Source organism: Phoxinus phoxinus, assembly GCF_949152265.1.
Source record: "Phoxinus phoxinus genome assembly, chromosome: 17".
In the NCBI taxonomy this organism is placed as follows: domain Eukaryota; kingdom Metazoa; phylum Chordata; class Actinopteri; order Cypriniformes; family Leuciscidae; genus Phoxinus; species Phoxinus phoxinus.
In genome coordinates this window covers 22,807,292-22,822,858 of record NC_136892.1, presented here as the reverse complement: position 1 = coordinate 22,822,858, position 15,567 = coordinate 22,807,292, and the positions used below count along the sequence as shown (strand labels likewise).

Here is a 15,567-nt window from a genome sequence, read left to right as displayed (position 1 = left end):
GCAACATTTATTAACCACATAAAATCATGGGTTAAATACCATAGGGAAGGAAAATAAGAACTTGTGTTTTGGGAAACATCCATAATGTCATAATGCTGGATTCAGTATGAGCTGCATAAGACTGCATGGTGCTACGAGTCATTGTTTTTCTGGGAGAATAAAAACATAGTCCATTTAACTTTATTATGAAAATAGAATTTCAGACACTCCAGGCTTGTGACCATCATGTGGCACAAATACTTTCCAGAATAAAAAACATCTGCCCTGTGTTTCAAACACTTGCCAAACTTCACCGCTGGTCAAATGCCCATACATTTCCACAAACCTAAAATATTCATTTAAAAAAATGTAAGGTAACCATAACCACTCTGATCATGGTTCCAGCCGTTGCCTGCTATGGAGCTACAATCCACACAGTGAAGAAAAAACACTGGTGGAACCAATATAGGTTTTTGTGCACCAAACCCTAGAGGGCCGTTCAGAACCAGATTTAAGAAACATATATTTAGACATATTATATATTTGACGCAGAAGACCCCCCTCTATCCCAGTGCTCACACACATTTATTAAAAAAAGTCTGACATGAAAAAAGTACAAGAAAAATGTGTGTAAGTGAGATGGGAAGAGGGAGGGAGGGAAAAAAGTTGTAGGAATGCTGCTTTTGTTTTTTATTGACTGAGGGCGGGACCTTCAGAAGCAAATATAGGGCCCGCACTCTTTAGGAATAGTTGTACAGGATCACTTACCCAGTGCCCTTCATCCTCATCATTAAACCCCATCATCATCTTTAAATTATCCTGAGGCATTATGGGAAGACAGAAGGTGCTTCTGGAAAAGATGGCGCGGACCTTGCAGGTGCGGAACATGCTGATGCGACAGGCTCTGGCAGAATGTCTTGGCACCCTCATTCTAGTGGTGAGACACTTTTGTTGTTTTTGTCATTGATGAGTTAGTGATGAGACATCATGAAAAAAACATGTGTCCGTTTTGGATCCTTATTGTAAAGCAGTTTTTTTTTATTTTGAGAGGATCGTAAACAATTAAAAAGTGTTACTATCCAGGAATGTGCCTATATATGATTTGCAGGTGTTGAGGTTTGGACACATTTATGTGTTTATACTCTATAAAAGCACATTTTCTATAGTTTTCTGTTTTTATTGTATACTTCAAAATATACGTATTGTATTGTAAAAGCACTAAGCTTGATAGATGGACGATAAATCAATCACTAATGGTGCAAAGATTGATTTATTGTCGAGAATGTGGAAGGGATACATGCATATAATACATAAAAAATTATCTATATGCTTTCATCTCCTGAAAAGCCCATTTAGCTATACCTGAAGGGAGTTTTACTTCTTTATGATTTGCAGAGAGATATTTTATTCTCTTTTGCCCACCCTTTTATAATAATAAGTACCTATTTGTTATACTTTATACTTGTACTTACTTTATCTTACTCTTTTTTTTCTCAGCTTTGGCCAATAATGGTTATTAAACCAATGAATCTTCAAAGCTAAAATAAGCTTTAATGTTGTAACTTTTTGTAGCAAAATGTCTCCTTTGCAGAACTGACTGTGAGATGACACAATGGGAGTTATGAGCAAGTCCTGATAGCCAATTAGACAGTGGGCCATTTCATGCCATGTGCCCAGTTGTTCAAAAATCTGAATTTCACAATGTAGGCTGCTATCTATGCAAAGAACAACAGGTAGAAGAGTCAATGTTGGGTCACTTTAAGAGTTTTATCTGAAAGAGAGAAACCAACAAACAAACATTTTCCATTTCCCCTTCCATTTTCAATTTCCTTTAAACAATTAGACCCCTATGGAGATACTAAAGGGATGGTGATGGAAAAAAATATGAAATGGGACAAAATGTATAAATTTGAATGCTTTTGTGTTCTCTCACAAGAAACTTTGTGTTCATTCGCAAAGAACTCGAGTTCTTTCTGCTGAGATCAGGATAATCCTGATTTTTTTTTTTTTTTGGATCAAAGGTATCCCAATCTTACTTAAAAAAATGTGAATACAAACTGAAGATTTGATCCAGATCAAAACCAAGATTGAATTTTGTAATCTAATCCTATTTTTTATTTATTTTTTTACAGCCCATTTTTAAGATTTGATCCTATCTGATAGCCGAAATCCGATCAGATTATTTTAGAATCAACTGGGGCCTGGGTATAGTGAAATGAGAGCACAGGACCTGAGTACATGTAACTATGATGCAGAACCAAGTGCAACATGGATCAACATCCATATCCCTACCCCTAAACCTACCCATAAGTTATCCCTAAATTCAAAGGGAAATTAATTAAATTAAGCACCTAACCCTGGTTTTAAGCCTAAACTTGAAATAAAGTGTCAACTTGCCCCTCAAATCTGTTACTACGTAACTCGCTGTTACACTACCATACGAAGCATCGTTGGAGAAATCAACTAGCTAGTCACGACGGTTTCCCGAAACCATGTTGTCGCAAAGTAGTCGACCACCTTGGTTTATGACGTCACGCACGTGGTGGAGTAATAACTTCTTTTAAAACTCAAGCAAACGGGCTCTGAAAAAAAAGAAGCTTTTTTTGATAAAATGACTTAACTTAAAAAAGTGAGGTAACCCGTTGCGTTAAAATTTAAGGAAATAAACTTGGAATTGTCAAGTTCACATAACTTAATTTTTTTCAATTACGCATGAAGTTTGTTACTTAATCATTTTAAGGCAATGTAATTGCTTATAATTGCAACTAATTCCTTACTTTTTAGTAAAGTCAACTGATCACTTTTTACAGCTTCTTATTTTTCAGAGAGAAAAATAAGCCAGGGGTGCGTTTCCCGAAAGCATCGTTAGCCAACTATGGTCGCAAGTTTCGTCGTTATCAGCATAGTTCAACGATTTGGTGTTTCCCGAAACCATCGTTCCAACGAACGTTCGCAAACAGCATCGCAAACTTGTGTGGTTGGAACGACAGCTCTCGAGCTGTGGTTAGAAGCAGAGTTTCTAGTTTACATGAGATGTAGACTGAATAAATCCGTATCTTTAGCAAAATAAGCAAGCTGACGTTCAGTACAACCCGTGTTATTTATTTAGAATACATACAAATGTAATTTACGTCTTTTAGTTTGTCAAGAGATTTAAAGCACCGTTTTTGAAGACTGCGCATGTGCGAACGAGCTCTACTATGTAAGAACGAGCCAAATATTGAGTCTGGTAATAAAGCAAAATAACTGAGAATTTTTTTTAATGGTCTTCAGATGCCATGTCTGTAACTTATATGACAAAATCGAGCGTTAATTCGATCTCAAACAGATTAATTAAAATAAGTTATTAGTCCACCACGTGCGAGACGTCATAAACCAACGTGGTTGAACGATACTTTGCGACATACGGTTTCGGGAAACAGTCGTGACTAGCTAGTTGATTTCTCCAACGCCATGACAATTAATTACATTTTACCTTAAATTCCCAGTCTAATTAAACCACTGAACACAAAACAAAACAATAACTGGAAAATATTGTGTTTTGTTAGTATCAGACATCTCCGATTGTAGCTGTTAATTTGTTACTCTTCTGCTAAAGCTCAAGAGAAAAGTTGTTGCTACTGAGACTAATTTTCACTTCAACAGAACAATATTTTATTATATATCATCACCTGGTAAAACATCTCGTATTTTGTGCAACTACAACGCAATTAGCAGGTAGGCAAAAGCAACCAGAGTTGCACAACAGTGTCGACAATATAGAATTCAAGACAGCCCATATCCGGAATAAATTTGACACACCACAGGGGGATCACAGGTTAAACCATATCTCATCATCTGTTTTCATTTGAAAACTAAGACTCAGAGCAGCAATATCTGTAGAAAAATAGAGCCCCCCCAAGCCCATCTGTTGTTTTCTGATGGTACTGTGCGGTCTGAAAACCCCCCATTCAGAGGCTGATCATGCGACTCAATAACGGCTGGCAAACACAGACAGGCTAGAGGGCAACAATGGAAGACAGGGCAAGTACACACATACTCATACACACATTATCTATCAAATCCACATGATGCACATAACATTTTGCATTCTTCCATAGCAGTCCTCGAAGAAAAACAGGTATGTGAGGCCAAGGATGTCTAGCTCTGCGAAAACGGAATACGTCAAACTAAAACTTGCAATCATTCAATGATGGCTCTGACCTTGCAGGTCATTTTCATTAAATTGAGGTTTATTTGCTGAAATTCTATCCTAATCTATAGCTTAATTAACTTTGTTAGGTATCTAGCTTAGGAACGCCATCTTATGTTTGATGTGAAGTCACACACAAAAGACAAAAACTGAGCAAATGGTTAATTGGATTTCCATTTTTAATGTCTTAATGTCTCTATATTTACAGATGTTTGGCTGTGGTGCTGTCGCCCAGCTGGTTTTAAGCGGAGGCTCTCATGGAATGTTTCTGACGGTGAATTTTGCATTTGGGTTTGCCGCTATGTTGGGAATCCTGGTTTGTGGGCAAGTCTCAGGTAAAGTTGGTCATAATCCTCTTAAAACTGTCAGATTTTTTTTTTTTTTTTTTTGGGAGAACACAGGAAATTTCAGAATTCAGATGTGACATTTCAAAGCAGTGAGTCACATACAGCTCAGAACCACATATTAAAACGTCAAGGCTTTCAGCCAAACATTCACCAGAAAATATACTACATTCTTTTCTACATTTAGAACATTTTATTTTCAGATATTATTGGGTGGAGTCAAGGGTTGACTCGTGGTTAAAGTTCACTCGTACCTGGAACATCCAGTTCCATTTTTGATGAAAACCAGGACAATATCAGACAACATCAACTCTGGCAGTTTTGACTTTAACATTTTAAACAGAAGAATAATGAAAAGAAATGAGTGTTTGGACTATAAGTGAAGTCTTGGACTATAAGTGAAGTCTTGAATGAAGGAAGTGGCAGACAGTTGAAAAACAAAGTTCCCAGACATAGATTAAGCCCAAACCCCATGGCTAAAAAGGTTATGAAAATGTTTAAGTTGAATTTTTGAAGTTTAATCCTGGTTTAGGCTTAATAAGCATGAACCAAACCAGCCATAAAAGTGTAAAGTGAGAGTCTATAGCATTGTGTCATTGTGTTCTGTGAAGATCTGATTTCAAATGTATCGTATCGACATGTTGAAACTTTGTATTTTACAGGAGGTCACATAAACCCCACGGTGACCTTTGCTCTCTGTTTGTTGGGGAGAGAGCCCTGGAGGAAATTTCCCGTGTACTTCCTGGCCCAGACTCTGGGGGCTTTTCTTGGCTCAGGAATAATATTTGGCATGTATATTGGTGGGTTTTAGGACTGTTCAAGTATTTTGGTAGTCAATAATCCACATTTTTCTCAGTCCACATCCTTTGTCAGTCCGTTTATGAAGATGTTTCTATAACTTATGCTCACTTGATGCTTTGCAGATGCAATTTGGGACTTTGGACAAGGTTCTCTAATCGTTGTAGGGGACAATGCAACAGCTGGAATATTTGCTACATACCCTTCTAAACACCTTACTTTGCTCAACGGCTTCTTCGATCAGGTTCGAACCAGAAATCAGCATTCGTTGAAACAATTTTTGAAGGAAGTCTCGGTGTTTGTCCATACAATGAAAGTGAATGGGGTCCAATGTTGTTTTGGACCCCCTTGACTTTCATTGTATATGGACAAAAACAATCTTCAGAATATTATCTTTTGTGTCACACAGAAGAAAGAAAGTCACTTTTGGAACAACATGAGGGTGAGTAACTGATGTCCGAGTTTTCATTGAGTGAACTACCCTTTCAACACAGATAATTGGCACGGCAGCTCTGATCGTGTGTATCCTTGCCATTGTTGACCCTTACAATAACCCCATCCCACGAGGACTGGAGGCCTTTACTGTGGGCTTTGTGGTTCTGGTGATTGGTCAGTCCATGGGTTTTAACTCGGGTTATGCTGTGAACCCAGCAAGAGATTTGGGACCTCGGATCTTCACCGCAATTGCTGGATGGGGCTCGGAGGTGTTCTCGTAAGTCACATATGGTTTACTATATACATTCCTTTCCATCCATTTCACTATTGAAATCATCTCTAACACTGATATGTGTTTCATTTACCACAGTGCAAACTCTTACTGGTCCTTTGTGCCAATCTTTGCCCCATTCATTGGTGCCGTGTTCGGTGTGATGGTGTATCAGCTGATGGTGGGATGCCATGTGGAAGGAGAAGAAAGAGACAGAAGGGAAGCAGTGGAAAGGGAACAGAAGGACAGACTCAAACTCACTGCTGTTTCTGAGAAGGAGACAGCATAAATCCGGGGTCAAATGGAGTCATTTTTTTAGTTTAGCCTCTAAAAATAAATTCAGCTTTCATGACAATATAGTAGCAAAATGGTGCATTTTTGCACATTTTCGACTGGCAAGATCCACATTAAATCATAACTTTGGACATCTAGACGGATGTGCTCTTTGAGTTAAGACTCAAACTAATTAGTCATATTTTTGTACTGTATGCACAATTAGTTGATATCCAAACAATTTAATTGGAGAATCGTAATTTACATATCACTATAATGATCCTGATCAGAACCTTTGTGTTTTATACATAAACTTAGTTATCCTTTTCAACTTATTAAAAAAAAAGCCAAATTAATGAATCCAATCTACTAACAAGTCAGTTGTCGTCACCTGTTCATTTATCTCTAACGCTTCTATCTGTATAATGAATAATTATGAATAAGGGATATGATTTATGAAAATCTTCACCCTAATGAATACTGCATCAAAATCATGAAAATACCTGTTTCGCTACCATTCCAATTGTATTATCAGTGAATAATAATGAGCAATTATGCAGTGAGAAATTCAGTTCTGTTTACATTGTTGGGAATGTATTTGTTTTGCAAGTATATTTTGTTGCATTATGTGCCTGTCTCTGTTCTGGGAAAATGTCAATGAGTTTACTCTGAATATATGCATATAATATTTTGTGCTCATTCATAATTGTGCTCTTTAAAAATAAACTGCATTTTGGTAAGGAATTAAGATTCCAGTGGATCTGTATTATTTTTAAATGAGAAACATCACGCAAAAAAATATTTTTTTGAAATGATCTGGCCATTTAACTGAAAGCGATGCCTTTGATGTCCATTCATAGTTGCTCATTATATATTAGCATCATTCAGTCCAGTAAAACATTTTCTAAAGGAGAAGCAAGGCTCCTTTGTCATTGAATAACATTGCAGAATAACGCAAATATGTGTATGAATTACAGTACAAATCCATGTCTGCTGTGACATTTTGTAACAAATCTAGAAGTGTCTGTTGACAAACAGGATTAAACCTGTTCTGTTTTCTTCGTGGTCTCCAGTCAGAATTGAGTGGGCAGGTTGAAGTCAATTGTCACAAACCACTGCTTGCTTATGGCAATAAACACAATGCGAGTAAAACAAAAGAGCTGTAATTTAATTCAAAACTGCAGACACGATTTATACTTGCTTGAAATAAAATGATCACGCTGTAACCAAACAAACCAACAAACTTTAAATATGACTTAATGGCATTGCAGCGCATAAAACTTATGAAGCTTATAAAGCTCTTTCAAATAAATAAGATTCAAGTTTCCCCTATTGGGAAAAGAAGAGAAATATATAATTTCTTAATGCACACTGAATCAAATCTGTTTTTTAAACCTGCAGAGGGGATCTGCCATATCTCTAAATGAACGAATACTAATTTAATTTAAGCATTCAATATGAGTGATATAAGTGTTTTTTTATATCTGCCGACCTCACTGGTGCTGTACATATGGATGTTGAGATTATTTCTGACACAAATAAAAGTTAGGCCCATGCATTCTTAGGTATATCACGTAAAATAATGCAAATTGTAAAATCTTATATGCATTGATCACAACTCACTCTCATGTAAATCTTCCAAATGGAAAGGAAAGATTGCAGTGTCTGTTTAGCTCAGTGAAGGGGAAAATAGAGAATGAAAATAAGAGACGTGTTTATTGGCATGAGATGGACTGAGATAACCCAGACCATGAATCTTAAATCAATGAGCACTCGCAGAGTCGTTTCGTAGGTTTGTAGAAAATGAATGCAGTCGTTAAGAAGAATGTTTGTGGAATTGGGTTTGGGAGTTTGGGATGAGATTTGAGGCAAGCTAATCGAGGCTTTTGAAACCATTAAACCAATTTTCTTGTCGTCTCTGGATTTCAGCACGGTTCAGAACGGCAGTAGGCTCCATCCACAAATGTACCAAATTCTTGAGGTTTATTCGGATGTTTTAAAGCACGACATAAAATGTCAGTCATTTTTCCTCATACCACACATGTACATTTGACCACGCTTCTTAAATAGTACCCACCGTGTGGGAATTTAATAAATATGATTTTGTTTAGACTAACATTTGCAGTCCCTGCTGATTTTTGTTTTCATCTGTCCATTATAGTCTGTATATCAAAACACATGAAACCTCTCTGACTATTATCTTTCTTGAGATCGAGTGAGGTTCCCATGACAACTGTTGTTGCTGCTGATTGCATTACTCGTCCATGTCAAGTACACTAGACAAGAGTCAGTATCATGAAAGAAAACGGATACAAAATTGCTTGTTATGCCCTCAAGCCCGAAATGGAAAATGACTGACAGTATAAACTGAAATATCTCAAACTGTTTCCCAGATCTGCACTTGAAATGGAACGATGATTTTTGCTATTTGATGTAGTACCCCATCTTTCTGCTTAAAATAATCATTTGAGGCGTGAGCTTAGTCTGGAATTATTGTGAATTATTGTTAAAACTCAAACTCTGGGGATCATATTACGCATGGTTCTTGATTCATAGTCAGACAAGATCACAATGATATAGACATAGTAAATGACAGATGTTTTCTTCCATATGGACCTTTTCACATTTACAGGGTTCTCATAAGAGGAAGTCATCATAGTTGGGTAAAGTTCTAGTATAGCATAGTTGCCAATTTCACAAATAGCAAAAGAAAAAAAATGCGATAGAGTGTCTATAACTTCCCAAAAGAGAGAAAAAATATGGAGAGATTGATTATGTTGGGAAGATGGAAAGGTACACTTACGCAACAGCGTTAACCAGTTTTCTATTACTGTATGTAAATGTAAAGAAACTACAAAGTATATATAGCATTAAAAATGTACATTAAGTTTTTTTTTTTTAAATGAACATTTTACTTTGTTGAATTTATAATGTTAATAACACGTCTTTACAGTCTGTGAAAGGGTGTCCGTGATGATGATGTACATCTGAGTGAAACGGATTATCGAAAAAAGTAGGGCGGAGTCTTGGTTCTATCCATTGGTTGTTGATTGGTTGGAGGCAGGTCTGATTACAAGCTTGCAGTCAACTGTAAGAAAGGGGTGGTGTTTAAGCAGACTAAATGATTGGAGAAGTCCAGCATATGTCACCCGAGAAGTTTAATGATTCACTGGAAGAAATGAAAAAATTAAGTAAGCTATACAGGTCCAGAAAGGCTTGTGGAACATAATTTGTCTTATACTGTTTACTAACAAAACTATAATCTTTTTGTTGATGTTATTTGTTATATTTTGTTTATGTATATAATGTTAACTATAGAAAATACCTTTTAAAGTCTCAAATGTATACATTTTATGTCGCTTCAATAATTATTACCACAGAATGGTGATTTACACCAGTTTGACACACCTATATAAAGTTCTGTCATGAAACATTAGGTGGCACAGGCTGATAGGTCCTTAGCTCAATCTGCTTGTAATGCATCATTCATAGGGCACAGCTGATTGGTTCCTGCTGTATCAGTAGCCAATGAGCTCACTGTTGCTTACAGCAGCGTGTCGCATATGTATTATAGCAGGAATAACCAACAGCAGCAGCGTAGCAGAACTATTCCTCCAGGACCAAACTTATCAACATTGTCATATCCATTTCCATGCCAAACACTTTGTGTTGAATGACAGTTTTGTTTTTTGTTTTTTGCAAAAATTACCCCATGATGTGGATACAAGGAATGTTATGAAGGAACATTAACTGCAATTTCAGACACAATGATAGTTTGAGGTGTAAAATCCAGGAACATTCTGATCATGTTAGAAAATATCTCATGCACAGTGTTTTTTAGAAGTTCTTGGTTTTGACTAAAAGTTTTATGTCATCCACTTAAGCAATCAGGAAACTACTGGTGGGTGCTTAGCTCTGACGATAGATTTTTGTAACCACCACAAACTTTAAAATATATCTATCTACTATTTCATCCATATTGTAAATCCTTCACGACCACCATTTGTCAGAATCGTTTCTATTCTTTCACCACAAACTGTGGTGAAGAAAAAAAATCTCTCAGAGATTTGAACTAAATGTCGGTGGTGACATAAATTGTCGCTGAGAAACTGCTTCTCTGGTCCCCACCCACTGCTCAAACTACAGAGAGGCGCTTGACATTTGGAATTCCTAAACGACATGGCCTTTCAGCAACGTGGATTCCCAAACAGATCTGATGTCAATCAAACTCCCAGCATCCTAGACCCCCAACAATGGCATTCTGAAAGGGTATATGAGGCATGGATGTAGCTGTCAATAAGGCAGACATTAAAAAATAATTGCAAATCAATGCTTGTATGTAAATTAATTCATGCTGAAATGTGACCTGTAAAGCAGGGACTGTGCTTGTACCGCAGGGGGTACATAGATTTAGACTTTGCATGATTAAACATACAAGACAACAGATAGATTAAAATAACCAATCGTGATTAATTTAATGTTTTTTCAATTCCTTTTCAAAGGTACACTATGTAACTTTTGTCCCTCTAGCAGTTAAAAAACAAAACTGCATGCATTTTGCGAAAGAACGTTGTTTTGGGTGTGCTTCGGCTCTGCATGACTGTCTGTGCGGATGAATATGGTTATCCTTATGCTCATAAAACATTCATTTATAGGCTTAAGAGAGTTTAGATGGAAAGTATCTCAAGCTGAGCTGAAGACGTTACTGTCGCTATACCCACATGGTACCCACATTGAAAATAAATTCCAGCACAGTGCTACAACCATAATGAAATGACCCTTCACAATAGATAATGCTTTACAATAAACTCTGTTAGAGAGCTACATATGGAAATGTATCTGTTCAGTAAAATACCTTACTCACCTTTGAGTAATACAAACACTATCTTGCTTTTACAACATTTCAAATCCTTCACTTCTCGCAATTTACAAACAGTCAAGCCAATGTTGATTCTTGTTTTATTACAAGCTCTGTCGCGTTCTCATTTTGTCAGCAGACTCTTCTCTGTTCTGCTTTTTTCTAAATGTGTGATTTCCTGAAGGTTCGATATTTAGCAACTAACCTAAGGATTTATTGACTCATTATTTACATTTTGCAAATTTCAAACAAAAATAGGTACATCGAATGGAGAAGTTTACCCCAAAAAACACTTTGTCATCATTTACTTATCATGTCATTACAAACTCAAATGAAGTTGATATGGTTTAAATGATTTGTTTGTGATCTGATGCAACTCACGAATGATCAGGTAACACATTAACAGACCACTGAAGTGGAACATTTTTATTGAATACATAATATGGTATTTTGGTCACACAAAGCTATGAATTATCAAAGCTATGAGGTTGACAGTGATATGTAAGAGACATCTAAGTAAATATTAATAAATATGTATGCTGAGGCAAATAGGGGGTCACATGTCAGTCAATGTCAAAGACATGGTGGGCTCAAACTAAATCTAAGAACTTCAAATAAAAAAAGGCAACATCATATTCATATCACAAAACTAAACATCCCAAAACTGCTGTCCCGTTTAAAAGATTATCCTGGTTGAAAAACAGAAGCTTTGTGAGGTTTTAGTCATGAAGCCTCACACATACAGGGCCACACACAATAAATCCATTTAGAAATCAGAGCTAAACAGAAGTTACATTAAAAAAATTTTATATTTACCAAGACATTTAAGAGATGTTATAGTAGTGTATAGTATGTAGTGAGACAAACCTATGTTCTTCTCCTTCTTCTTTTTTTCCTTGAGCAAACAGTGACACTATGAGGTCAAAAGAGTGAATAACTAGAAAGAGCCAGACACATCAATGAAAGCTTACTAAAAACAAAATTCATCAAAAAAAATTGAATTCATCAACAATTGAATTCATCAAAAAAATTTATTAATAATTAAAGCTTGCATATAAATTGTACATTTGAATAATATATTATTGCATAAATGTTTTTGCAGAGATTTTGTTACTCTCCAAACTAATTTATATAATGTTATTTTTTATGCCAACCTTGGTTCACACTGTTCTGTTCTAGTCTTTTACCACCTGTGGTCTTCAGGCTACAACATCAGTCCAAGAGTTTTTGGATCTCATGGGGTCCCTGCTCCTCACCACAGGCTCAAACTATGGTTGATGAGTCAGTGTTTTGATGCAGAGAGACTCACATGAATCTCTTTCTTTGCCTCTTAAGGGAATTAGGGCTGAAGGGGCTTGGCAAGCAATGGAGGCAATTATGCCCTGAGAGGATGAGAGTTTTGATTTCTTTGAGTTCCTTTGCTTATCTGTGGGGTTTTGAAGAAGTCAGACTTTCTTTGGTTCCAATAATTCGGTAGCATCACTCTTAGTTACCCTTGGTAAAACAAAGAAGCCCTTGAAAATAAATCTGCATTGCTAATACTTTTGAGCTTAAAAATTAACATACATTTTATTAGATAAATGTTATAGATAGATAGATAGATAGATAGATAGATAGATAGATAGATAGATAGATAGATAGATAGATAGATAGATAGATAGATAGATAGATAGATAGATAGATAGATAGATAGATAGATAGATAGATAGATAGATAGATAGATAGATAGATAGATAGATACTTGTTTATAAATAAAAAATGTTTTTCATATATGTATATATATACTAATGAAAAACATTTGTTATTTATTAACAAGTTTTTTTAAATTACTTTCTAATCAGTAACTAGATTAAAAAACTTAAAACAATAGACATTTTAGTATTTTTGAGTCCAGGTTTTTTTTTTCATACTGTTCTGGATATCCTATAAACATAAGAAATTTGCTTCATTTGCTTCTTCTTCTTCTTTTTTTCTTCTTCTTTTCTTTTCTTTGTAAGGTTGGTACAATAGGCCTACAATAATAGGGGTTACATGTTCTACTTTAACATAATACATGATAATGCATAAGAGATAAAACACGAAATTGCTACTGTTTCATTCCGAAAACGTATTACAACTTATCCTCTATAACAGCGTTTATTCTACTTGAACATGGCTTCATATGATGCAATTTCCACCATTGCAAACAACGTGTTTAGAAAGCCGGTTGTTCGAAAGTTAAAGTGAGAGAAACTTCACTGGCCCAACCCCAAACCGTCTACAGTCTACACCCCACCTTTTGCAATAAAGCATTGTGTTATTCCTGACACGTGCAACACAGGCACTCATCCCACAGCCTAACAATCAACAGCACAAGGATGAGGTTCTTGGTATTCTTGCCAAAAAACTTCATGTTCTGGATCATCCCCCTCATCTCTAATCAGGAAAAGACATTCAAGTGTCTCCACCGGGTTATTTCGTGCCCACCAAACTGAGAAGGGTTTGTTCAGGTCAGGGAGTTTGTGTATTAGTTAAATTTCTGCCTCATAAAACGTTTTCATTGTAGCTATTCATATAAGCCTGTTGTCTGGATGATTATTCTTTTGATACCCTATAACTTATATGTGGCATAACTTATGGATAAATAAAAGAGCCAAAACTAACCATGAAATAGGGGACCTATATGCAAAATTCACTGTTACATGGTGTTCAAACATAAATGTGTGTTGGCAATGTGTACACAACCACCCAATAATGGTAACATTGCACAGGCCCCGCCCACGACTGCTGGCGGACCCGATTAGCATATAGACCCTGCCCTGAGTGAGCTGTACACACTCCACCATGTTTATCTCCTCAACAGAACATTTAACAGCAGCAATAAAGAAATATATTCTTAATAAAGCTACTAAAGTTATTCAATCATGAGCAGTGAGTGATTTTCTGTTTTTCTTTTGTCGTTTGATTCATATTAACAGCATATATAGCAGTAGGCCTATATTACACTGCTTTAACTGCAGTGAGTGATTTTCTGTTTTTCTTTTGTCGTTTGATTCATATTAACAGCATAGCAGTATCTGTATATTACACTGCTTTAACTTTAATACACAGATCTAAAATACACATGCAGTATCATCACACATCTATGATTGTATGTAGTATGAATGTAATTTGGACGTACTCCATTCACCATGTTGTCATTATCATGTGAATGATATAAAATTGTCATAAAATTAGTATAGATTATTTTACAGTGATTTGAACATAGTGAGTTTTAGACTAATTATCAAGAATGATCATGAACTGTGTTCACACTTGGTTCAAGTTCACTTATCAATCTACAAACATGGTTATTATACAACCCAATTTCCAGAATAGTTTGGGACATTTTTTAGAATGCAATAAAATCAAGAATCTGTGATTTGTTCATTCTTTTGAACTTTTATTTAACTCACAACGAAGAAAATATTTCCAATGTTTTCACTGACCAACTTAATTTTTTTTTTTTTTGTAAATATAAACAAGTTTTGATTTTGATGGCTGCTACACACTCCAAAAAAAGTTAGGACAGAGGCATGTTTATCACTGTGTCACGTCACCTTTTCTTTTAATTACACTTTTTAATCATTTGGGAATTGAGGCTACTAAATTGTTGGAATATTTGCCCAATCTTGTCTGATACAAGACATCTGCTCAACCGTCTGTGGACGTCACTGTCTGACTCTCCTTTTCATGAAATTGTCATGCATTTTCAATAAGAGACCGATATGGACGGCAGGCACATCTCTTCTATTGTGCAGAGTGTCTAGAAACGACTCAGTTTTAGCATGTGCAGAATGAGTCCTGGCATTGTCTTGCTTCCCAGGAAAGATGTCATCTTGATGACAGTTTATGTCTCCGTATAATCCAAATATATGCCTCCGTGTCACCTTCACATGCAAGTCACCCATACATACCGCTTGCACTGATGCACCCCAACACCAGGACAGATGTTTGCTTTTGCACCTGTCGCTGATGAAAATCTGGATGGTCCCTTTTGTCTTTAGGACTGAGAACTTAATGTCTGTTTTTCCCAAAAACAAGCTGAAACATGGACTCATCTGACCACAGCACACATTTTCACTGTCTTAGACCATCAGAGATGATCTCGGGCCCAGAGAACTCGCCAGCATCTCTGCTTAGAACTGTTACAGCTTTCTCCTTGCGTAACAGACATTCAATTGGCATTTCCTGATGCAGCGTCAGACTGTGTTCATTGAAAACGTTTTTTCCAAAGTACTCCCGAGCTCATGTGGCTTTATTTAACAGAGTAGCATGATGGTTTCTCATGCAATGCCATCTGAGGGCTCAAAGGTCACGCACATTCAACAGAGGTCTCCTGCCTTGCCTTACACAGACTGAGATTTCTCTGGATTCCCTGAATCTTTTCACAATATTA

The 15,567-nt window shown here is 36.3% G+C and overlaps 1 protein-coding gene across 1 annotated transcript; it reads left to right on the top strand.

Moving 5' to 3' along the window:
• The first annotated feature begins 712 nt into the window (after nucleotides 1–712).
• aqp3b (aquaporin 3b) lies at nucleotides 713–7,440 on the top strand. Its single transcript, XM_079585301.1, has 6 exons — nucleotides 713–916; nucleotides 4,380–4,506; nucleotides 5,178–5,315; nucleotides 5,439–5,557; nucleotides 5,808–6,025; nucleotides 6,119–7,440. Exons 1-6 carry the CDS (start codon nucleotides 809–811, stop codon nucleotides 6,306–6,308), a joined length of 900 nt encoding a protein of 299 aa, XP_079441427.1. The 5' UTR covers nucleotides 713–808; the 3' UTR covers nucleotides 6,309–7,440.
• Nucleotides 7,441–15,567: the final 8,127 nt, after the last annotated feature.

What these genes read in the sequence shown, in the direction of transcription:
- aqp3b (XM_079585301.1), top strand. Translation starts at nt 809, where the DNA reads ATGGGAAGACAGAAGGTGCTTCTGGAAAAGATGGCGCGGACCTTGCAG. An exon ending in AATATTTGGCATGTATATTG is followed by an intron (nt 5,316 to 5,438) that starts GTGGGTTTTAGG and finishes GATGCTTTGCAG; the next exon opens with ATGCAATTTGGGACTTTGGA. An exon ending in TGGGGCTCGGAGGTGTTCTC is followed by an intron (nt 6,026 to 6,118) that starts GTAAGTCACATA and finishes CATTTACCACAG; the next exon opens with TGCAAACTCTTACTGGTCCT.